At 47.0% G+C, this 23,541-nt stretch overlaps 1 protein-coding gene across 1 annotated transcript in view; it reads right to left on the bottom strand.

Moving 5' to 3' along the window:
* Nucleotides 1–259: 259 nt before the first annotated feature.
* LOC103369200 (disco-interacting protein 2 homolog C-like) overlaps nucleotides 260–23,541 on the bottom strand; it is a 123,664-nt gene continuing 100,382 nt past the window's right edge. Inside the window, exons 11-33 of the mRNA XM_008297854.1 lie at nucleotides 22,786–22,896; nucleotides 21,805–21,928; nucleotides 20,169–20,278; nucleotides 19,976–20,078; nucleotides 19,823–19,887; nucleotides 19,616–19,709; nucleotides 19,415–19,534; nucleotides 15,682–15,796; nucleotides 15,228–15,367; nucleotides 14,275–14,411; nucleotides 13,983–14,191; nucleotides 13,360–13,474; nucleotides 11,908–12,109; nucleotides 10,893–11,002; nucleotides 9,088–9,168; nucleotides 8,753–8,876; nucleotides 7,479–7,600; nucleotides 7,019–7,130; nucleotides 6,824–6,933; nucleotides 5,812–5,942; nucleotides 4,709–4,877; nucleotides 4,466–4,636; nucleotides 260–406 (exon numbers count right to left, since the gene is read on the bottom strand). Of these exons, the coding sequence (XP_008296076.1) occupies nucleotides 260–406; nucleotides 4,466–4,636; nucleotides 4,709–4,877; nucleotides 5,812–5,942; nucleotides 6,824–6,933; nucleotides 7,019–7,130; nucleotides 7,479–7,600; nucleotides 8,753–8,876; nucleotides 9,088–9,168; nucleotides 10,893–11,002; nucleotides 11,908–12,109; nucleotides 13,360–13,474; nucleotides 13,983–14,191; nucleotides 14,275–14,411; nucleotides 15,228–15,367; nucleotides 15,682–15,796; nucleotides 19,415–19,534; nucleotides 19,616–19,709; nucleotides 19,823–19,887; nucleotides 19,976–20,078; nucleotides 20,169–20,278; nucleotides 21,805–21,928; nucleotides 22,786–22,896 (2,922 nt within the window). The remainder of the gene's footprint in view (nucleotides 407–4,465; nucleotides 4,637–4,708; nucleotides 4,878–5,811; nucleotides 5,943–6,823; nucleotides 6,934–7,018; nucleotides 7,131–7,478; nucleotides 7,601–8,752; nucleotides 8,877–9,087; nucleotides 9,169–10,892; nucleotides 11,003–11,907; nucleotides 12,110–13,359; nucleotides 13,475–13,982; nucleotides 14,192–14,274; nucleotides 14,412–15,227; nucleotides 15,368–15,681; nucleotides 15,797–19,414; nucleotides 19,535–19,615; nucleotides 19,710–19,822; nucleotides 19,888–19,975; nucleotides 20,079–20,168; nucleotides 20,279–21,804; nucleotides 21,929–22,785; nucleotides 22,897–23,541) is intronic.

The following is a 23,541-nucleotide window of genomic DNA, read 5'->3' as shown; positions in this document are numbered from 1 at the left end:
TCATGCTATAGGGCTGCTGCTATAGCTCACCTGGTTGAGCTGGCGTCCTATGTGTAGGGCTACAGTCCCAATGTGGAGGTCATGAGTTCAAATCCCACTGACTCTACATCTAGACGGGGTTCTACTGGAGCTTCACTACGAGAACATTCAGAGGCAGAAATGCAGGCTTTACTTACTGCCTTGCAGATATTCAGGTGTCAGATTTTAACAGCTTTAATGTTCTGGTGTGACTGAGCCCAAACACTTTGACCTGCAGGGTTCAGATCTTTAAATCTAGAACTTGAAGGAGTGGTGACCTAAAGCCAGCTGATGGGGGATGTGCTGACAGGCAGTGGGGTGGAGGTGGAGGTGGTTGGAGGCTGTGGTGGTTTCCTACCTGGTCGGCAAGCTTTCCCAGCCTGTGAGGCTGCAGCAGCGAAGAAGGAGGGAGGGCGGAGACAAAACCAGGTATGAGAAATGTGGGCGGAGTTATGCAAAACAAAGACAGGAAGAGGGAGGAGAAATGTCCAAATGGAGAACTCAAAGAACCAAAACAAGCAGTGAGAACAGATGTTCAGCCACATGTTAGTCTGGTCAGTTAAAGGTGCCACCAGGAGTTAAAGGAGGCTGCAGCACTCCAGCAGCTGGGCCCAGAACTGCTGAACAGCACCAGAACAGAACCATGACAAAGAGTGTAGTTCCATAGTTAAGAGACAGATCGTCGTCTTAGTCCACATGTGGAGGTTTTGTTTTCATGTTTTTAATGTGGACAATAATTATTATTATTGGTGTAAATTTACATGAAAAATATGATTTTAGAGAGAAATTAAAAAGATTATTTACATTTTGTGACATTTTACATGAATTTGCAAAAACATGGTGAGCTTTGATGAAATCACGATCAGACTGAACAGAACAGGACCGTCTGATCCAACCAGTCGTCTGCTTTCACTAAACCTGTGCTGCATGAACGTCTGTTTACACAATGTTTTCTGTTTATTTACAGATTTCTTCCAAGTTCTTAAAATGTATGAAAGTCCAATTAAACAAATTCACCAACGTTTTCTTTTCATTTCGTCATCTGGAGCTATTCAGGTTTACTGCTGTAAGTATAATTCAGATGTGATTTAATGTCATTGTGAATCCATTAGACTCTGTTGGAATACATCATTCATCATTTCATTCTGTCTCTGTATAGATCTGCACATGTTTGTGTCCTTTAACAAACTTTAAAATATGACCTTGTGTAAACAATAAGGCGAGATAAGGATGTAAAATACTGTAATTTAACCAGATGATTATTTATTTGATCTTTTATATCATATTGTTTTATTTCATGACTCTCCAGAATGTAGGTTTTCTAAACATTATTTGTACGTTAAGCTTGAGATCATATTCAGAACAATGTGGTGATTAACAGGTCCAGTCACACCTGTACTGATGTGCTGAACACAGTTCGTTAGAATAATGAGCTTTAGTTTAGTTTCTATCATTTAATTAAAAAAGTTCCCATATAAATGTGACTTATGACACTAACATCCATCCAGACACCTGATGGACGATTACACATTATAAACTGAAGATCAACAGAAAACTCAATGTTAGGATTAGTTTTGTGTAATCTGTAATTAACGCGATAAAATACCTTCAGGACAGAATCAGCGCTGAGTCCAGAACCTGTCGCATCTATAACCGCAGATCTTTACTGTCTGTCTGTAGTTAATCATTCTTTGGGTGATTTTATGGGTTCGTGTTTGTCAGCAGCACAACGATGGGAAGCTGTGGAGTTGTTCTGAAGCAAGGGCGTCCAATGCTGTCCTCCAGGACCAGGATTGGACGCCCCTGCTTCAGAACCATGCAGGTCAAACGGGTTCATCGGTGCAGCTTTCCAGACGAGCTTCACTCAGCTCATGAATGAGTGGTGCCGTCAGAAACCTATCAGACGATGAAAACAATAAATCACGTTAAAGATCTAAAACCACATTTCAGATCCTATCATTCAAGCCTTCAGCAGAGGAACAGTCTAACAGTGGCTAGCTGAACGAGCTCCTCCAGACTCTTCTCTGGGTTCCAGAACAGCACCAGTCCCAGGGTTAACCCTAACCCTAACCAGAGCTGAAGGTCTGAGCAGCTTGGAATGGAAACGAGAAGCTCAAACCTGAGAGAAGAGCTGAAGCTGAGCTCTGAGCCTGTTTTCTGCTGGATTCAGGAACCGCACCACAAAAACCTGTTTGGCTCTGCTCTGTTTGAAATGTTCTGGAGCTGATGAACCCGTAGATCTTCGACGCCTCACAGAGCGGTGCAGTGATGTGGTTTCTCCTCCTCAGCGGTCTGAGAATCAACTCATCTGTGAAGCTTCGAGGTCAAACATGAGGAGATACCTTCTGGATCAGGAACAAAGAGACGTTTCCTGAAGGTCGGAGATGTTCAAAGAAACACTCTTTTGGAAATCTGACGCAGACGGAAGCTTGATCAGCTCAGCTCAGATTCACATTCAGCCGAGCAGCTGAAACACGAGGAAACCAAAGAGAAGCTCCAGACTGCTCTGCTGAGCTGCTTCCTGATGCATCCAAGAACCATCACAAAGGTTCTCAGCATCTCCCACACACAAAAACATTCTGGTTCTGTCACTGACTTATGAAAGTTCTTCTGGAAACATGACAGAATCTGCTGGATCATAAGAGCCTACTGACCTACTGTATCACAGCGTGGTACGGCAGCTGCACCATGGCAGACAGGGAGAGGCTTCAGAGAGTCGTAAAGGCAGCCCAGAAGATCATCGGCTGCCCTCTCCCCTCCCTGATGGACATCTACACCTCCCGCTGCCTCAGTAGAGCGAAAAACATCATCATGGACATCTCCCACCCTGGTTCTGTCATGTTGGACCTGCTGCCCTCAGGGAGGCGCTACAGGTGCATCAGAACCAAAACAAACAGACTCCAGAACAGCTTCTTCCCAAAAGCCATCACCACTCTGAACTCACACATGCACTGACATCACAGCCCCCCCCATCTACCTCACATCCACCTACTGTGAACTCTATAAATGTCAATATCACCTCTGACCATGCTGTGCAATATGTTTCTAAACTCATACTGTTCATAGAACTTATACTGTATGTATAACTTATCTTATATTGAAATCTCTTCTATTTTTTATTTCGTTCTTTGCTCTATATTGCACTGAAGGAGCTGCTCTTAATCTCATTGTACATGTGTATAGTGACAATAAAGGCATTCTATTCTATTCTATTCTGTTCTATTCTATTCTATTCTATTCTATTCTACAAATATACATACAGCCACCTGAAGAATCAGTTTTAGTGATGGAGAAAGTTCTGATGATCTCATCTTCTGAGCTTCATGGCATCCTAACTTCTCCTGAGTGGTTCTGATCGACTCCAGCTGCTGACTCCTCTGATCCAGTTTAAACAGAACCATCTGATCCACTCATTAGACTCAGACACTACAGTGGGAAAGTCTGAGGAGCTCAGCAGAGATCTGGAGAAGAACATCAGTGACTGGAACCAGTCAGAAAGTCACTTGGAGCCATTTCAGAGCAGCTTCAGATCCAGAACCATCAGTACAGTGTCTGGAGGAGAGAAGGTGAGGCCTTTAACCCCAAGAACGCCAGACCTACCATCAGGCATGGAGGTGGCAGCATCATGTTCTGGTTCTGTTCTGCTGCCAGTGGACCTGGAGCTTTACACAAAGTCAGTGGACCCATGAAGAAGGAGGATCACCTCCATGTTGTTCAGGAAAACCTGAAACCATCAGCAGAAGGTTGATCTTGGACACAGGTGGATGTTCCAACCAGACAATGAGCCCAAACACACATCAAAGTGGTGAAGAAATGGTTCCATCAGGCTGGAATGAAGGTTCTAGACTGGTCTCCCCAAAGTCCTGACTGGAACCATCCAGAACCTGTGGACTGATGAAGAAACAAGTCTGAGTCAGAAAGACGACGAGTTTAGTTGAACTGCAGCGGTTCTGTCCAGAGGAGTCAGAGATGGACCAGAAGCTGGTGGACGGAACCAGAAGAACCCGACTGAGGAGAACATGGACCTTTAACCAGATGTTAGTATTTCTGTTTATTTATTTCTGATCCAACAGGTTCTGTCATGTTTCCAGAAGAACTTTAATAAATCTATGAAAGAACCAGAATCCAGGATTGTTCTGGTTCTGTTCAGATTCATGTGTCTCATTGATTCCATCAGAGAAGATTCAGAGTTCTAGGAGTCGCTGGAGACGAAAGACTGACATGATGAACGTGGTCTTCATGGACCCTTTAGTTCTGGTTCTGTCTCCTATGATCTGCAGCTGTTCTGTTTGTTCTGACAGCCCGGTATCAGTCTGATCAGCTTTGTTCTGCAGAACTAAAGTAGCAGGTTTCTCAAACGTCAAAAGCTCCATTTGACCTTTAGGCCCGACCACAACGTGTCACCAAGTAGAGACCCAGAACCAAACCCAACCTAGAGCAGACCGACCTGCAGGCAGATGGCCAGGTTGACCCGGCAGCCGAACGACGTGCTGACGGCCCGCGGGTGGAGGCCCAGGTCCTTGAAGAGTTTGGAGAAGGACTGGGTCAGGGCGATCCTGGGACGCTCCTCGGCCACAACCACGCAGGTTCTGACCCGGGACAGGTCCAGGCCGCGAGACTGAGGAGAGCAGCAGGAGGTCAGACGGCCGGTTCTGAGCCCGGTGCAGGTTCATTCGGGCTTCGTTCTTACCTTGAGGGCGTCGGTCTGCAGGCCGAGGCCTTTGGTGCACAGCTCCATGACGCTGTAGGAGCAGAAGGTGTCGCGGACCTTGTGCTGACTGACGGCCGACAGCCAGAGGGACGGGTTCCCCTCCAGCTCCGACGGCGGGATGAGGATGGACTGGTGACCTGAGTACACACTGGACCAGAACATCAGCGTTAGCCAGCACCGTTTCACTGGGCTCTACGAGTCCAGTCGACATCTCGGGACAGGACAGACTGAAGAACAGGACAGAGCTGAGTCCAGACTGACCACGGGTTCAAGTACCGGGTCGGACTGGAAACGCTCCAGTTTTCTGTAAATCAGATAAAGGTGACACATCGACACGTCTGCCGGTAGTTATATACATATAGTTATGTATACATCTATTTATATATACATATATTTATATATAGTGTTGAAAGATGCTGAAAACAGATTTTCTCTGTTTTCTTAAATTACAGGAAATTTCTCCTAAAGTCACCAAAAAGTTTGAATCCACACGTTGGCTGTAGAACCAACCAGGTCGTCAGCAGACGTCTCTGTTTGGTTTTACAGCGTTTGACTGTAAAAGAATATCATAATATATTTAAATCAACTAAAGCAGGATGATGTGGAGGATGTTTCTCTGTTTTTAACGCTACACGGTTTAACTCATGTTCTGTCACTTTGTCAGCCAAACGTCACCGTTCCTGATGTTCCTGATGGTTTTCTTTAGAACGGGCTTCAGACGTGTCCTTCACTATTTGCTACAGACTTATTTAAACACTAACTTCTGTTTAAGCGACTACAAGCAGCAGAAGGTGAAGTTCACACCAGACTCTCCACCGTGTTCATGAAGAGCTTTAATCACGTCTTTTCTAAATAACTCTCACATGTTGTTAAGCTTCAACACACTCGTCTAGCAGCACCAGAACCCTTCTGATCCAGTCCTCTTTGTATTTCCTGCCGTGTGGTTTAACCTACACCAGAGCACCGTAACTGAAACATCTCCAGCGGTTTGTCTGAAGGAGTCTATGCTGGTAAAGACGTTTAATCCTGCGGCTGCAGAAGCAGGAAGCTGAAGGAACGTGTCCGTTCTGGTCGGTTCTGACCTGCAAAGGCACCAGAGGACGAAGCCGAGGCCACAGTACGGGTCGAGGCAGATGGCCACCTCTCTGGACGGGTAGAGTTCACACTGCAGCTTGATGGAGCGGCAGAAGGCACTGGTGGCGGTGTGGGACATCTGCAACGACACGGACGGCTCAGAAACCCACAGTCCCACCACTAGAGGGCGCTCCACCCTCACTGCTGTCCAGAAACAGGCTTTCTAACGTGTTTCTAGTGTTCTGTTCGTGTTAGAGCACATCAGAGACATGATGATGGTTTACAGTAAAACAGTTCATAAACAACTCCATCATGTGATACCATGCAGACTTCAGCTGGAAGCTCTCAGACCTTCACCTGGAGAACCACAGAACTGTCAGTTATCGTTCCCTGGAGATGGAAATAAAGCCTGAAACTCTGTCAACCAGCCTGGTGCTGATCCAGAACGTGGACGGATCCATGTTTCTACTGACATACAGTCTGAGGGTCCAGCATCAGTAGAACCTAATGTTCTGGACAGAACATCAACAACTCTCTGGGTTTTACCAACTTCAAGCAGCTTCTGAGTGTTTGTTATTCACTCCTGGTTCATGTTCCTTCTCTGACCTTCATGTTCCTTCTCTGAGGTTCCTCTGCTACATAAAGTCCTGCAGCTCTGTGGAACCAGAACCACATGGCGGAGGACAGAACTCAGAGACGTGACTCAGACTGGATGATGGAAACCAGAAACCAGAGAGCTGGATTTCTGTTTCCTCTCTGACCGACACACCGGAGCAGGAGAAGGCGGAGCTGGGTCAGATTTTACTGAACCAGAACCGGCTCTTTGATAAACTCTCATCAGAATGTTAAACACAGAACCCATAAATGAGCTGCAGATGTTTCCTGAACTTCTCTGCTTGGACTGTTCTAACACCGGAGCTGAACCGGCAGCAGAACCCCACCCTGGCGTCCACGTTCTGGACTTCCAGCTGCTGTGAACGTGTGAGTGCTGTCAGAAGACGTTCTACTTTGGGTTCCTACTTTGACTCCGGCCAGCATGCCGGTGGTGGAGACGCTGAAGTCCAAGTAGGCCAGGGTGTCGGGGTCGGCCGCCCGGTACAGCACCGGAGGCTTCTTCTTTGGCAGGTCGTCTGTGGAGAACATCAGCCTCAGTGTCACGTTCTGAGAAGTTTCTGCAAAGTTCTGCTGATGTTCTTGTGTTCTGAGGTTGTGTACCTGTGTCCAGCACCGGCGGCCAGGTCCGGACGTCGACGGCGGCCGAAGCTTCTTTGGACCGGAGCAGTTTGGAGATGAGCTGTGAGGTCATGACGCAGACGGAGCGGCTCACCTGGACAGAACCACAACACAACAGAGGTGGGCTATGAAACAGAACCTTCTGACAGTATTTTGTGTCTCTTTATCGTCCCTGTTGTGTGTCAGTCTCAGGTTCTGTTGTGGTTCTTCCTCCTAAATGTCATGTGTCTATCTGCTGGACTGATGAAGTTCTGAGGCTCAGAAATGATGGAAAAAGTCCATTAAAGTGATCAATCTGGACCCTCCTCTGTGGACTTGAAGGACCTGGACCTGGAACATTCACAGTCTGAAGGTAGAACTCTGGTCAGTAGATAAAGGTGCTGCAGAATCAGAACCAGATGCTCTGAGGAGGTCAGTGAGAAGAACCCTGGACGGTTCCTACCTCCACAATCATCTTGACGGTGGGCAGCGTGGTGCTGATGTTCTGGGGGTGGGGCGGTCGCACCGTGATGGGAACGCAGCCGGCGTAGAGGCAGCCGTAGAACGCCACGATCAGGTCGACACCTGCAGGGAGGAGGAGGGGCGTTACACTGACTGGTTCTCCTGACGTTCTCCTGACGTTCTCTGCAGCGTCCTGCTCATGTTCAGCAGCTGAAGTCAAGTTCTGACACAGCGTGGTTCAAATCACTTCCTTTTGTTTTTACATTTCATAACTTAATCATCACTAATTGGCTGATCTTGGATCTGTCTGTCTGCTGGGCTCCTCTGGGCTCCGTCTCGGCGCTGTTCTGCTGACTTTCTGACCCATGACCGTAGATCCTAGCCGGGTCGCCGACGGCTTCACGGTTGTTCTGGTGAGCTCAGAACTTTTTTTTTGCAGAATCTGATCACTGCAAACAGTTTGCTTTTTTGAATAAAGATCAGGTTAAAGGACACGCTGCAGATGGTTCTGTTGGTTCTGTTTCTCTGAGCTTCCATCATATGTCTGTGTTCCGGTGTTAATACAGAAAATTTTTCATCACATAAATAAATGATGAAAACATTAGAACTGCTTTATGCTGAAGCTGAACAGACGTCTGCCGAGAAAACATTCAGAACAAATGAAACAACGATTAAACTGCAAAAACCGTCGAGACGTTCGTCTGTCTGCTGACGTTTCTGATAACTCGGCTGATTTCTAATCATTCTGAGACTAAACGAGCATCATGAAGAACATTTTTAGGATTTTTCCAAAACAACTAAACAAGTATTTAAAATATTAAATTAATAAAAATGTATGAAATAAATAAAACAGCTGAGCCCGTCGTGGCTTCACGGCTGCACTGAGGAGGTTTACATTTATTGTTATTTCTCAGAATCTGTTTTATGCAGTTTGCTTTTTGCAAATTATTCACTGACGCCTGCAGAATAAAATGATTTTAGGGAAATCTTCAGTTTGGGCTGAGATGGGTAGTTTAAGGACCGTCGGACAACTGAAAACACAGTTCCAGGTTCTGTGATTCTGGAGCTTTTCTCATCAACAAGGCGTCTTTTAGACTTGCCGAGTTCAGATTATTCACCTCCAGCTGTTTGATAATTAACTGGCTTGTAGAGAAAAAGTCAAACATTCAGAATTAAATGTGGATGTTTTCTTTTCTCCTCTGACTGACTGTCTGGTCCGTGGAGACGCCCATCTACATTTTTCACGGGTCTCTCAGGTGTTGGTAAGTCTGTCACCTGGCGGGTAGACGAGGGCCACGTGGTCTCCGTCCTGCAGGTGGCCTCGCTCGGCCAGCAGGGCGGCGACCTTCTCCGCCCTCTTGTGCAGCTGCAGGCAGGTCAGGGAGCTGGAGACGGTTCCCTGCAGGAGGCGAGAGCACAGGAACAAGAGGGACACGTTCAGACGGACTCAGATTGAATAACAACACCTTAACAAACGCGTCATAAATCACTTCCTCCTGTTGTTCTGCCTCCTCCTGTCGTTGTCTGTCACATCCAGACTGTGTTGTCCTGTTATAATCTCATCCTCCTCCTAATGAACATGGAGGACCTGAAGCAGACGCTGACGTTACCCTGGAGTTGAGCAGCGTGAACAGGACGTGGTCCGGAGTCGTCTGAGCTCGCCACTGCAGCACCTCCGACAGGAACAGGAACTGGAACACAAACACGCCGTACAGAGAATAAAAACCACGACGGACAAGTCAGAGACGCCCTCTGGTGTTACACCGTCAGACAGACCTCAGAAGCTAATGAGAGCACTGAGTATAAAACACATCCCTGGGCGCCGTACAGGGCACCTGGCTGAGCTGGCGTCCCATGTGCAGGGCTTCAGACCCAATGTGGAGGTCATGAGTTTGAATCCCGCTCATGGCTCTTTCCCACACGTCCTTCCCTCATTCTTCTCCCCACTTTCCTGCCTCTCTCTCACTGCACTATTTAAATAAAGGCCAAAAAAATAACTTAAAAAAATAAAAACAGATCCCTGACTCAGCCAGGTCTGGTTTGAGCTAACAAAGGATTGTTTTCAGGCTCCTATAATGAAACAATAACGGGGTGTAAAGATCAAATATTTTCTCCTGTTCAGCCCCACAGCATGCTAACACTATGGATGTTCCTGTTGTTGTGGCTAATGCTAATGTTAGACACGTTAGCCCCTCAGCATGCTAACGCTTGGGATTGTCCTGTTATGGCTAATGCTAACATAGCTCTTCATGTAAACTTGCTGCGTGTTGTGTATTCAGACGGCCCATGGATTGTTCTGAAGATGATTCTGGATCTTTGCCATTCAGACCTGCAGCTCTGATGACTGTTTAGCATCTTGTCTCAAGTGAAGAGAACTTATACGGATGTATAGATGTTAAAAACTCTAATTTTTCACAATTAATCTAAAGCAGAATCGCTCAGCGGCTCGACGCCTTCGCTGAACTTTCATTGCTGCAAACGAGCGTCGGCCTCCTGCTGAAGTTCAACATGAACAGAGCGACAGCAGCGTTTCCTCAGACGCTGGATGCCTCCGAACACAACGTGTGTGAAGATCTGAAGATCTGAAGCTGCTGTTGGTTCACACTCAGTCGACCTTCTGGACTAAACATGATGACGCAGAAGAAACCCGAAGAGACGCTCAGAGGGAGCCACAGTCAGCCACACAGGGGGCTGGTTTCCACAGCCGTGGACGGATGAACAGGTGGATGGATGGATGAACGGGTGGATGGATGGATGAACGGGTGGATGGACGGATGAACGGGTGGATTTCCAACTAATATGTCCACGTTATTGAGGATAACTGCTCTTTCATTACACTATATGCAGCTCATTCTAAATAATTCTATAACGAATAACTAATAAAAATCAATTAAAAGAAAAATGTATTTAAATTTCAAATAATTAAATATTTAAATAGTAATAATTATCTTTATTCTGCTCTTTGTTGTATTTATGCTGCTGATCTGCCTGTTGTTGTGTTTAACAGTGACAACAAAGATCTGTTCTGTTCTATTATTATTACTACTATTCTTATTATTATTACTATTATTATTCTTATTATTATTCTTATTATTATTATTACTGAATTTAACTAATATTTCTGCTTCGTGTTATTTTTCTGGATTCTATCAGCTTCACGTTAAACTCTGGTCTTCTATGAACGAGCTTTGCTGCTGTTTTCATCTTTCTTTGTCTCATTTTTCTTTGTGACGTTTTGTCTCAGTTCTGTTGTTTTTTGTCTCGTTTGTCTCGCTCTGTGTCTCGGTTCTGCCCTTTCTGGGTCTCTAGTTAGCGACCAAACTGCAGACGACTGAACAGAGTGTGAGATGTGAACACAAACATGTGGCCGGCGTCGATGCAGGTGTAGAAAACCAGCGCCCCCTCTCACACACACCTTCCTTGCCTGGTCGTTGTCTTCGATCTGACCCAGATCTCTGCCGCTGGCCTGAGCGATCCGCTTCCCCGACACCAGGTTCCCCACCATCACCGAGGCCGGGCCGATCTCTGCAGAACCACAACAGAACAGAAGTGACAGCAGGTTTAATGCTGCGTTCATTTGTTAAGCCAAGCTTGATTAATCCAGACTTTCTACCAGGTTCTACTGAACCCGCTTAGATCGGACAGATGTTCTTAACACGTGTTGATAGAAAAAACAGGATTTCTCTACATCAGAGTGAACGATTGATGTAAATGTTGTTTCCTACACAGTGAAGACAAAAGTCAAAGCTCAGCTCATGGTCCGGTAACAACACGGCGCTGAATCCTGCTGCTCACGTCTCTGAGCTCTAGAACTGGACGAGAACCACACATTTAGAAAAACTGCACTTCAGTCGTCAGTTTGCTCCTGACGGTAAGTTTCATACTTTAATCAGGAGAATCTTTCATTCTGTCTCACTGATGAACCGCATCTCTGTTCATCTGAACACCTTCAGACTACGTTTGATTTGCTTTCATTAGAGCTGTAACACCTGCTTCTGTTGTTATTTGTCCTTTAAACTTTGTGCAGCACAACAGAGTCAAAAAAGATTCTGATGATTGTTTCCTCACATTTAAATAAACCTTCATTCGCGTCTCAACCATCTTACGTGTATTGTTTCTCAGAACAACTCTTTGTTTCTTTGATTCAGGGTTTAACTCAGACTGTATGTTGTCGGGTGTTGTCGGGTGTTGTCAGGTGTTGTCGGGTGTTGTCGGGTGTTGACGGGTGTTGTCGGGTGTTGTCGGGTGTTGTCGGGTGCTGTCGGGTGTTGACGGGTGTTGTCGGGTGTTGTCGGGTGTTGTCGGGTGTTGTCGGGTGCTGTCGGGTGTTGACGGGTGTTGTCGGGTGTTGTCGGGTGTTGACGGGTGTTGTCGGGTGTTGTCGGGTGTTGGCGGCTGCTGATGTTGTTGCTGAGTGTTGTCAGCGTTACCTGGTTGTTTCTGCCGGGGTTTGGGCAGGTTGGTGACGCAGGTGTGCGGACACATGAGCACGTTGCAGGGGTGCAGCGCCCCCTCCAGGAAGAGCTGTTTGGTCTCGGACAGGTGGATTCCTCCCAGAGGAGTCTTGGGCAGGGTGTTGGAGGGAACCAGGGCCAGACAGTAGACCCCGACCTGGTGGATCCCGTCTATGGCCTGGAACACGTGACCAGGAGTTAGTCTGAGAACAGACTCAGTGAAATCTCAATGACATCTGGAGACAGTTTGGTCCCTTTTCTGTCGTTTAATGCCTCGTTTGTGCCATTTTCTGTCTTGTTGGTTCTGCTGTTTTTTATTTAGAAGGACGAAGCGACCCGATTCTTCACGTCTAAAACTGCTGCTGTGGGAACACTTGATGGATCACATGAGCTGGAGCTCATGAACCTCACACTCTCTGTCATGGTCCTGTTGCTGCTAAACTCCCACAATGCTCTCTGCTGCCACCATGAGCTGTAGTCTGAGTGACGCCTCCTCTGGTCTCTACAGGATTAAACAGGAAGAGGCTCCAACTGGTGGAACAACCAGGTACTACAGCTGGTCTATGATGAGTGACATCATGTCGAGAATACAGGTCTGGGACTGACTTTAATAACGTTACTGTACTTGATGTGTGTATTATCAGGAGGTTGGTACCAGATCAGGACTTTGTGTGTGACTCAGATTGGACTGGAGGCAATGAAACTTGATCAGAGCATCTGTAGTAATTACTGCAAACATCTGACTGAAACTTCTGCAAACAGCTGCATTTACATGTTCTATGGTCACGACAGTCTCGTTTCATGTTCAGCATCGTATCCAGTCATTCAGCCTCTTTTGAAAACAGAGCTAAATGGAAAAACAGCTGAACAGTATCTGAGATGGAATAAAGAGAATCTGGTTTTATTGCAGCCCAGACGTCTTTTATAGCTTCACCACCGCGGCCTCGGCGGCTAACGGAGATCTGGAGCTGCAGCAGGGACTTAGACTGGATCCGTCTGTGAACGTATCGGATCACAGTGTGTTTAGGAGACAGAAGTGTGGTGAGAAGGAAGAGTTCTGCTGCTTCATGAAGGATTCTGTGAAACTGTGTTTTGCTGAGCTGGTTTGTGTTGAAGCATCAGTCAGTCGTCTTCTTCCTGTCAACAGATTGAATGGAAAAACCAAAACCAGCAACGTCCTCATGAGTCAGTCTGTCGGACATTCTGTAAAATATTTTGTGGAGAAAACGCTTCTTCTGAAACACGTCCGCAGGTTTTGGAGTTCAGACGACTAAAATAGAAAAATCTCCGTACGTCATCACTTTGTCTGAGAGCCCAGCGACAGGATGGGACTCCCTTCAGAGGAGTCGGTCTTTGTGGTTCTGATAAATACTCTGTGCATGCTGGTGTATGGACCTGCGTATACAGTGCAGATAAATGTTTGTGTACCTGCAGAACTCGGCTCATCCACTGGAAACTGTCCTCCTCGGTCGAGTCCGGTCGCTGCTCAGCTACAACCACGATCCTCTCGTCATGAAGCACCGTGATGGAAAACACGGCTATCCTGCAGAACACAGCGCTGAGTCAGCAGGCGTCAGGTCCACCACAAACTGCAGCCTCCAAACTGAATAAATGAGCCTGAACCTGAGCCGAGGCTGCAGGCTGAACGGTACCACCTCACGAGGTTTACTGAATAAAACTTCCAACTGAAAGTGTTCAGCAGGTGACAACTATGATCAGCTTGTATAACATACAACAAATACACAGAATGTTCTTCACCATCAAAGCTTTATGGGAGCCAAGACAAAAACTCAGATTAAATCTGGACCACAGTTCACCAGAAGACATGTGGACACTCTGAAGACACCTGGAAGAAGGTTCTCTGGTCTGAGGAGACCAGAATGGAGCTTTTTGTTCATCAGAGTAGACACTATGTTTGGAGGACACCAAACACTGAACATCACCATAAACACACCATCCCCACTGTGAAGCACGGCGGTTTTATATTTTTGTAATTAATTGGCATAACTTTGTAAAATCCTGTCGTCACTTTGACATGAAGGATTTCTTACCGGCCCCTGTAGACGAACTTCATTGGCTCCACAGCCAGCGCCGTGGCAACGATATCATCGGCGTTGTGCCGACGCCCTCCGACCACCATCAGACCATCCATCTTCCCAGCAACAAATATGAGACCTGCAGGTCCAATGAAGCCCAGCAGGCCGGTTCTGGTGAAGGGAAACTCACTGATGGGAGAACCGCCGTTGGACACCGGGAAGACCTGCAGAGACGGCAGAGGAACGGTGAGGAACCACGGCGTCAACGAGGCAGAGAAGCAACGAATCAAAGCGTTTACGCTCTCACCTCGAAGGTGTTCTTGGTCATGCCAGTCAGACCATAATATGAGGTTCCCGTGGCAACTGTACAAACGCACAACTCTCCGATCTCGTCAGTTTTACAGAGCTGAGGGACGCCTTCAGGCCTCACCACACACATCACAGCTGGGACACAGAGAACACCATCCTCACAGTTAGAACCTTCTCACAACCTCTGATGTCTGCAGAACAACAGAGCTGCACTGGATCCATCAGCTGGTTCTAACACGTCTGAAATCATTGCTTTGTCCAAAGACCTTCAGTTTACGCTCACAGAGGAAAGAAACCAGAAAATATTCAGATCAAGGAGCTGAATCACAGAATTCTGCTGTTTTATTTAAAAATGACTCAAACTGATTCCTTGTTTCCAACAGCAGCTGACGACTGTTCCAGCTTTAATAAACCGGTGACTGACCTGCTCCTCTCATTGTGTTGACGTGTTCAGAGCAAACTTCATGTTTGCTGCCGTTAAAGAGCATAACTTTGTTTTCTGTTCACATTTCCAACCTGCATGGATATTCAGGTAAACGTCGTCTATCATCTGTCTGCTCATCAGTTTGGTTTCTCTGTTGTTTCTGTGCTTCAGTTGGATTTAATCTCTGCAGGTCTGAATCCATCACACAGCAGCTAACAGTAAAATCTGAATTATTTTGTTTTCTTTCCAACAGAAGCATCACATCCATGTAACTAAAAAAACATTCATTTATCTAAGTTACGCCCGATCACGTCCTCGTTAGTCACTCAGCCAGAGCGTCTGCCCGCTGATGGAAACCTGCAGCTTCAGTTCAGATGAAACAAAAAGCAAAGAAAGACGCAAATAAAAGCTTTAAGTCTGAAAAGTTGTAAAACTGTCTTTAAAGTGCGTCGGGCTGCCGGACCGGCGGTCCAGTTTCCAGAACGCTCAGCGGCTCCAGAACAGGACCTGGTGGATCTCTGCCTCACCTCCAGGCATCGCCGAGCCCACGTCCTGCAGCGTCAGAACCGACAGCTTCTCCTCCGAGTCGACCCGGATCACACCGTGGCTCAGACCCTGCATGGACAGAACGCCGCGGCCCGGCGGGGAGCTGCCTTCCTCCAGCGGCCTGCAGGGGGCGACACCACACATTGGGTTTACAGACTGAAGCAGGACAGAACCTCTGGAACCGAGAACTACACGATGAAGGGAAGAACTGAATGTTTCTGAAGTAAATCTGGAAATACTGAAGGAACCGTGAGCAAAAAATTAATCTGTAGAAAATCTGAATATTGTGGAAAGTCACAGTGTTTTTAGAAGGTGATCAGAAACGTGGACGGGGATATTAAAGGACAAAGTGAAGATTACACTATCTGTATCTGTGTTGTGTGTCTGTGTTGTGTGTCTGTTGTGTACCTGTGTTGTGTGTCATGCGTTGTGTACCTGCGGACGGCCACCGTCAGGGCTTCCGGGGAACTAGCACAGGGACAGATCACTTCCTGTTTCAGTCCTTTGGTCTGGAAGACGTTGAGGAAAGCGTCACAGGACGAGATGGACCCTGAAACACACAACCAGCCGTTTACTACACAACAGACGACTTTATAGAACCTCAAGACTCTGGACCTGCCTGGTTCTGTTCCAATAACTGAGTAAGAACCTGCAGCAGTTCTGGTTCCTTCATTAGGACACATTTAATGTTTGGAGTTCTGATGTTCCACAGAGGAGGTCCAGACTGATGGTGGTAGAACCTGACACCAGATCAGTTCTACATCCATCCAGGTGTCTCAGTCTGAACACTGGACCTGGTTCTGCTCATGTCTTCTGTCAGCAGCTGGTAGCATCAGTATTATGGGATGGCTCATCGTGGAACCAGTCTAATGTCTATGACATAGAGTCATAGAAACAATCATTGGTACCCTGGATGTGGTTCTGGTTCTGATCATTCACCAGAGGAAACTTTACAAAGTGCATTCTGGGTAAACTTTCCAGGCTCATATCAGCATGTGTGATGGTGGTTGTCAGAACCAGTTCTACACAATGGAAGGACTATTGGACCTCCAGAACCATCTGTAGACAGGATTCATTCTGTGTAAAAACAGACTTTAAGTTTGCATCTCCTACATTTATGAGCCTCAAAGACGTTGGACAACAGAACTTGAATTAAAGACTTCAATATTTTGACCCTCCTCTGGACTTCAAGGACCTGCAGCTCTGAACATGTTCATCGTGTGGAGGTCAAACTGTGCTTTGCTTCATGAAATATACGAAAGTTATTGAAGACTAAAGACCCGGAGGAGGTCCGCGGAGGCTCAGATGGATTCTTCACCAACAGCTTCACCTTAAACTTCTTACATGTTTACGANCCTGGATGTGGTTCTGGTTCTGATCATTCACCAGAGGAAACTTTACAAAGTGCATTCTGGGTAAACTTTCCAGGCTCATATCAGCATGTGTGATGATGGTTGGTCAGAACCAGTTTTAGACGATGGAAGGACTGTTTTACCTCCAGAACACACCAGAACCATCTGTAGACAGGATCCACTCTGAGGGAATAACTTTCATGTTGCTGACAGAGGACATGAACAGAACCAGGTCTAGTGTTTAGACTGAGACACCTGGATGAATGTAGAACTGATCTGGTGTCAGGTTCTACCAGAACTCAGGTGTGTTCCATCCATCCATCTTCTTCCGCTTTATCTTGAGTCGGGTCGCGGAGGAAGCAGCCTTAGCAAAGCCGCCCAGACTTCCCGATCTGCACACACCCCCTCCAGCTCTTCTGGGGGGACCGCCAGGCCAGTTGAGAGACATTATCTCTCCAGCGTGTCCTGGGTCTTCCCCGAGGCCTCCTCCCGGTGGGATGCGCCCGGAACACCTCCCCAGGGAGGCGTCCAGGAGGCATTTGAACAAGATGCCCGAGCCACCTCAGCTGGCTCCTTTCGACGTGGAGGAGCAGTAGCTCTACTCCGAGCTCCTCCCGCGTGACTGAGCTCCTCACCCTATCTCTAAGGGGGCGCCCAGCCACCCTGCGGAGGAAACTCATTTCGGCCGCTTGTATCCGCAATCTTGTTCTTTCGGTCATTACCCAGATCTCATCACCATAGGTGAGAGTAGGAATGTAGATTAAATCGAGAGCTTTGCTGCCTTGCTCAGCTCTCTCTTCACCACGATGGTCCGGTACAGCGACCGCAACACTGCAGATGCTGCACCGATCCGTCTGTCAATCTCACGCTCCATCCGCCCCTCACTCGTGAACAAGACCCCGAGATACTTGACCCATGGCCTCGGATTTGGAGGTGCTGATCCTCATCCCGCTCGCCCCACACTCGGCTGCAAACCGCCCCAGTGCACGCTGAAGGTCCTGGTTTGATAAAGCCAACAGAACAACATCATCTGCAAACAGGAGAGATGAAATTCTGTGGTTCCCAAACCGAACCCCTTCCTCCCCCTGGCTGCGCTGAGAAATTCTGTCCATAAAAATAATGAACAGAACCGGTGACAAAGGGCAGCCCTGGTGGAGGCCAACGTGCACTGGGAACAGGTCTGACTTATTACCGGCAATGTGAACCATGCTTCTGCTGTGGTTGTAAAGGGAATGGACAGCCCTTAACAGAGGGCCCCGTACCCCATACTCCCGAAGCACCCCCCACAGGATTCCACGAGGAACACGGTCGAACGCCTTGTCCAGATCCACAAAACACATATGGATGGTTGGGCGAACTCCCATGAGCCCTCGAGCACCCGATGGAGGGTATAGAGCTGGACCACCACTCCAGTCTGCCAATCCAGAGGCACTGTCCCCGACTGCCACGCGATGTTGCAGAGATGTGTCAGCCAGGACAATCCCACAACATCCAGTGACTTAAGGTATTCAGGACAGATCTCATCCACCCCCGGAGCTCTGCCACCAGGGAGCTTTCTAACCACCTCGGTGACTTCAGCCTGGGTGATGGGCGAGTCCGCCTCTGAGTCCTTCAGCTTGACTTCAGGCTGCCACCACCGGGTTCGGGGATTGCCGCCATGACAGGCACCAGAGAACTTACGACCACAGCTACGAGCGGCAGCAGCGACAATTGAGTAGGAGAACATGGACCACTCGGCCTCCATGTCTCCAGCCTCCCTCGGAATTTGGGAGCTCACCTGGAGGTGGGAGTTGAAAACCCTGCTGACACAGAGTTCCGCCAGACGTTCCCAACAGACCCTCACAATACGCTTAGGTCTGTGCAGCTTCTTCCCCTGCCAGCGGATCCAACTCACCACCAGGTGGTGATCGGTGGACAGCTCTGCCCTTCTCTTTACCCAAGTGTCCGAGAAACGTGGCCGGAGGTCTGATGATACAACTAAAAAGTTGATCATCGACCTCCGGCCTAGGGTGTCCTGGTGCCACATGCACATGTGGACATCCTTGTGCTCGAACATGGTGTTCGTGATGGACAAACAGTGACTAGCACAGAAGTCCAACAACACAACACCACTCGGTTCCTCCCGATCATCGTTCCTCCCGATCATCCCTCTTCAGGTCTCACTGTCGTTGCCCACGTGGGCGTTGAAGTCCCCCAGCAGAACAAAGGAGTCCCCAGTCGGGGCACTATCTCGTACCCCTCCCAGGGACTCCAAGTATGCCGGGTACTCTGCACTGCTGTTGGGCCCGAAGGCCGAGACAACAGTGAGAAACCTGTCCCCAACCCGGAGGCGTAAGGACGCAACCCTCTCGTTCACTGGGGTGAACTCCAACACGTGGCGGCTAAGCTGGGGGGCAATGAGCAGGCCCACTCCAGCCCACTGCCTCTCCCCGCAGGCAACACCAGAGAAATGGAGCGTCCAGCTTCTCTCCAGGAGTTGGGTTCCAGAGCCCAGTCTGTGTGTGGAGGTGAGGCCGACTATATCTAGCCGATATCGCTCAACCTCCCACACAAGCTCAGGCTCCTTCCCCCCCAGATGTGTTCTTCCTCCTACATGTCATGTGTCTATCTGCTGTACTGATGAAGTTCTGAGGCTCAGAAATGATGGAAAAAGTCCATTAAAGTGATCCATCTGGACCCTCCTCTCTGGACCTCAAGGATCTGGAACTCTGGAACATTCACAGTCTGAAGGTAGAACTGGTCAGTAGATAAAGGTACTGCAGATACAGAACCAGATGGTTCTGAGGAGGTTCTGGCTGGTGTCTCTGTGGTCTTACAAGGATTGGACCCGTCAGCCACCAGCAGCATCCTCAGCGAGCTCAGGTTGACGTCCCTCTGGTCCCGGTGGGCCACCAGAGCCCAGTGCATGTCCCGGGACTTGACACAGGCCACCTTAGCTGGAAGAGGAGGAGGCAGCGTTAGAGGGAGGAGCAGTGAAACGACCCGGTTCTGCAGCAGGTTCTGGGTTTGTGTGCTACCTTTGTACTGGCAGACCTTCTGGATCCAGGACAGAGGGTTGACCTTCATCAGGGCGTAGGGGATGCTGATGACGTGCATCATGTTCATCACGCTCTGACACACACACACACAGACACAGACACACACACAAACACACACACACATGTTCAGTTGTCAGCACACTGCAAAATAGAAAGTCATGTAAATCCAGAGGTGTGGGTTCTTACGGTGAGCACGGCGTGCCACAGCCCCACATCCTTCTTGAAGTCTAAAACATTCACGATGGTCTCGGCTGCAGCAGGAACAGGAAGGAGTCATGAGAAAGGAGGTGGCTACAGCCAATCAGAGCAGAGATCAGTCACAACCTGTCAGAGTCTCACCTTCTGTGTACGAACAGGTCTGAGTCAAGGCCTGGCAGTGGGTCAGCATCGATATCCTCATGACGGTGACGCCGAGCACGCTGCCGTCCTTACACGTCTTGTACTGGAACACACCAGTAAAGGTCAGTTCTGATGCTGTTATACTACTGAATGTCCTCTCTGACATGTAGAGACGGAACCAGAACTGGGTTACCTCGATGTAGGCTGTGTCCTGGTTGGCGTCCTTGATGTGAGGGAACCAGTCTCTGGGCGGTTTGGACAGGTGCTTGGACTCGGTGACAAACCACAACAGTTTGGGCCAGCCTGGACACAAAGCACACATCCCATAATAAAACACACAGGTTCTGATGGTCCGGTTCCATCTGAACATACATGGATCCACACTGAGGAAGAATTTTAATAAATCCTGCTGCAATAATTTAACAAGAGACTCAGTGAAAGCCACTGTATCCAGAACTATACGATTATAGAGTCGAGTGAGAACTAGAATGAGGCAGAAGAATTAAAACTCATAATTAAGATTATGACCCATCTTCTAAGAGCAACACTCATGAGTCAGATAAAGGAACAGAACAATAAAATGGATGGAAATTGTAGAATAGAAATATTAAACCGCTTAATTCACTCCAATGTTCAGTGTTAATGTGTCGGGGCACCATCACTGCAGGCTGGGCTTAGCTCCGCCCACACAGCCTCTGATTGGGTTAAAAACGTGTCACATGACAGAGTGTTTTGCAGTTAGTAACTACAGAGCACAATGAGACTAGACTAGAATAGAACACTATAGAATAGAACAGAACAGAGTAGAATGGAACAGAATAGAACATAATAGAATGTGTTCCCAAATGCAACCTATGAAAACAGTGATACAGCTTTTTATTTATCTATTTAAATAATTTGAACAACATAAAACAATAACTGATTCGATTCTATTTTACTGTTACTGTTACTGTTTTGCAAACATCTGTTTGAATTTTACTGTTTTTCTATTTTATTCTCATTCTGTCTGTAATTCTATAAAAAACAATGTCAGGTAACATGTCTATGAGCCAATCAGAGGCTCTGTGGGCGGAGCTAAGCCCGGGATGCAGCGATGGTGCTTTTGAATTAAACGTATTTGATCGATTCTAATCCTCAGAAATTCCTTCAAAACAAAAGTCCAAATGCTCGTTAGTTATTTTATAACATCTGCACAGTTTTTACTGAATTTAACTAAACTGATAATATCATTATTTCAGTATGTTAGGACCTGAAAAATGGTAAATATTCTTTTATTTTACAAATATTTCCTGTTTTGTTAAATCACAGAAAGAAATATTAATTTAAATGTTAAATGTTCAAATATGTAAATAATGTCCAGATCAAAAATCTGAATTTTTACAAATTGCATTTTGTGTGCATATATATCTATATCAGGCCAAAAAAAAGAAAGAAAAAGGTCTTTTACAAATAATTTTTCATTATAATAAAACTATTAAAATGGTGAATTTTTGAAACGTGTTCACGTGTCGACTGTAAAAACAAAAAAAACAAATAAAGTTTACAATTAAAAAAAATCTGTATTTTATCAAATATGAATTTATCCTTTAACAATATGAGTAAAAACTGTTTTACTGTGTTTAAATTAGCTGGAAATCTCGTTATTTAAAGCTGCTAAGCGCTACAGAATCGTCTGTTTTGGTATCGACTTGAATTTTCAGGTCGCAGATCGGAGGTTTGGGTTGTTTCCTGTGATGGCGGCTTTTAAAAGAGGAGGGACGAGTTCAGATTAATCTGACGAGTTAACGCAGAAGCACAAAGACGCTACAGATCGGGTTCCGGGTCTGGACCTTTGAACTGTGAGATCTCCCCGGTGGGGCTCTTGGGCAGCCCCTTGTGGCAGGCGTCGCTGGTCAGAGCCACCGTCACGCCACAGCTGCCCAACAGGAAGCCGATCTGCTGGCTGCCAGCGTCCTGCAGCGACACACAAGCCAACAGTTGAACACCGGAGACGAGCTGCTTCAAGTCCTGCAGCTCCGAGTTCACAGAAAACAAACATCTGGACCACGTTCATGAAGACGATGGACCTGGACCGCCTCACATCAGACAGAGCTCACGTTCACTCTGCAGAAACACACCGTCGGTCCTCTCACGGCAGCATCTCATCTGATCTGCCTGAAAGCTCAGTGCTCTGAGCCGAGACGCTAAACAGCATTAAGTAGACAGAAAAGACAGAAAGCAGATAAAACTGTCCCAAAGAGACACGGAGCGACAAACACGACACAAAATGAGGACAAAAAAAAAAACACAAAATAAGGAAAGAAATACACAAACGGAGAGAAAAAAGGCACAAAATAGTGAAAAAAGACAAAAAGAGGCCAAAAAATGCACAAAAAAAAGGAAAATATGGGCGCCTGGACAGCTCAGTGGGTAGGGCAGGCGGCCCATGTACAGGGCTCTAGTCCCCGATGCAGCGTCCCGGGTTCATTTGCTGCATGTCATTCCCACGTTTCTCTGTCTATCTTTCACTGTCAATAAAGGCCAACAATAAAATCTTTAAAAAAAAAAGTGGAAAATACAAGATAGTGAAAAAAGACCGAATGACAACAAGGAAACAGAAAATTACACGAATCAGGCAGAGAAAGAGGAACCAGAGAGGACACACAGGAGCAAAGCTTCATCAATGAAGCTGAAATTAACAGTTTATGACAAAAACCAAAACTCTTCTAAAGATGTGAGGATTTGACACGGAGCCAAACGTTCTTTAAACGTTTGATCCAAACTGGACTTATGGTCTTTGAGAACCGGTTCTGTTTTAGTGTTTTACCAACCTTCCTGGTGAGCGGAACCTCGATGGGAACCGGAACCACCTCGGCCAGCAGGCAGCCGTAGAACGCTGTCATGAAGGCGGCCGGGTCGTTGTTGGGGAACACCAGCGCCACCTGCAGGCAGCACCACATTATGGGATGGATGGATGGAGGTCAGGAGGTCAAACACAGACAAACGTCCTCATAAACTGGAGTAAGTAAAGTGGAATATCTTAAATAAAGTAGAATATCCAAATAAATTACTGTACATAATTTGGGATATCCTAACAAACTGCAGTAAATAAAGTAGAACACTGGGGCTCACGCCAGATGGTTTTCATTCCAACTCATATTTCCTGGTTGTTTTGCTGATTATGTGGAATCTGCAGGAAGTTTTCATATCAAACAGTATCAGCTGAGAATGGCGCCTCCTTTAGACCGGATCACATCAGATTCTCCACAAACACAAAACCTCTGAAGCACGTTACCAAAATAAAAGCTTCCTCGTGGTTTCTAATTGAACTCATGGTTATTGCAGACGTGGAGCTTCTGCTCAGCGCTGGCGTCTCTCTGCTCACTGAAGCAAAGCGTCTGTAGTTTGAAGTGAGCAGGAAACACAGAGAAGCTGTGATTTAATGATGACGCACAAAAACCTGAAACCCGAAAATAAAGATGAAACACAGACGAGGAAGCTTTTATTTCAGCGTCTCTTCTGTGTGGAGCTCTGATGTGATCATCACAATATAATCACATAATATATAATAAATAAAAGTTTCTGTA

Source organism: Stegastes partitus, unplaced genomic scaffold, assembly GCF_000690725.1.
Source record: "Stegastes partitus isolate 25-593 unplaced genomic scaffold, Stegastes_partitus-1.0.2 Scaffold1253, whole genome shotgun sequence".
In the NCBI taxonomy this organism is placed as follows: Eukaryota; Metazoa; Chordata; class Actinopteri; family Pomacentridae; genus Stegastes; species Stegastes partitus.
Note: the sequence above shows the minus strand (reverse complement) of the source record. Positions and strands in the feature narration are given on the sequence as shown.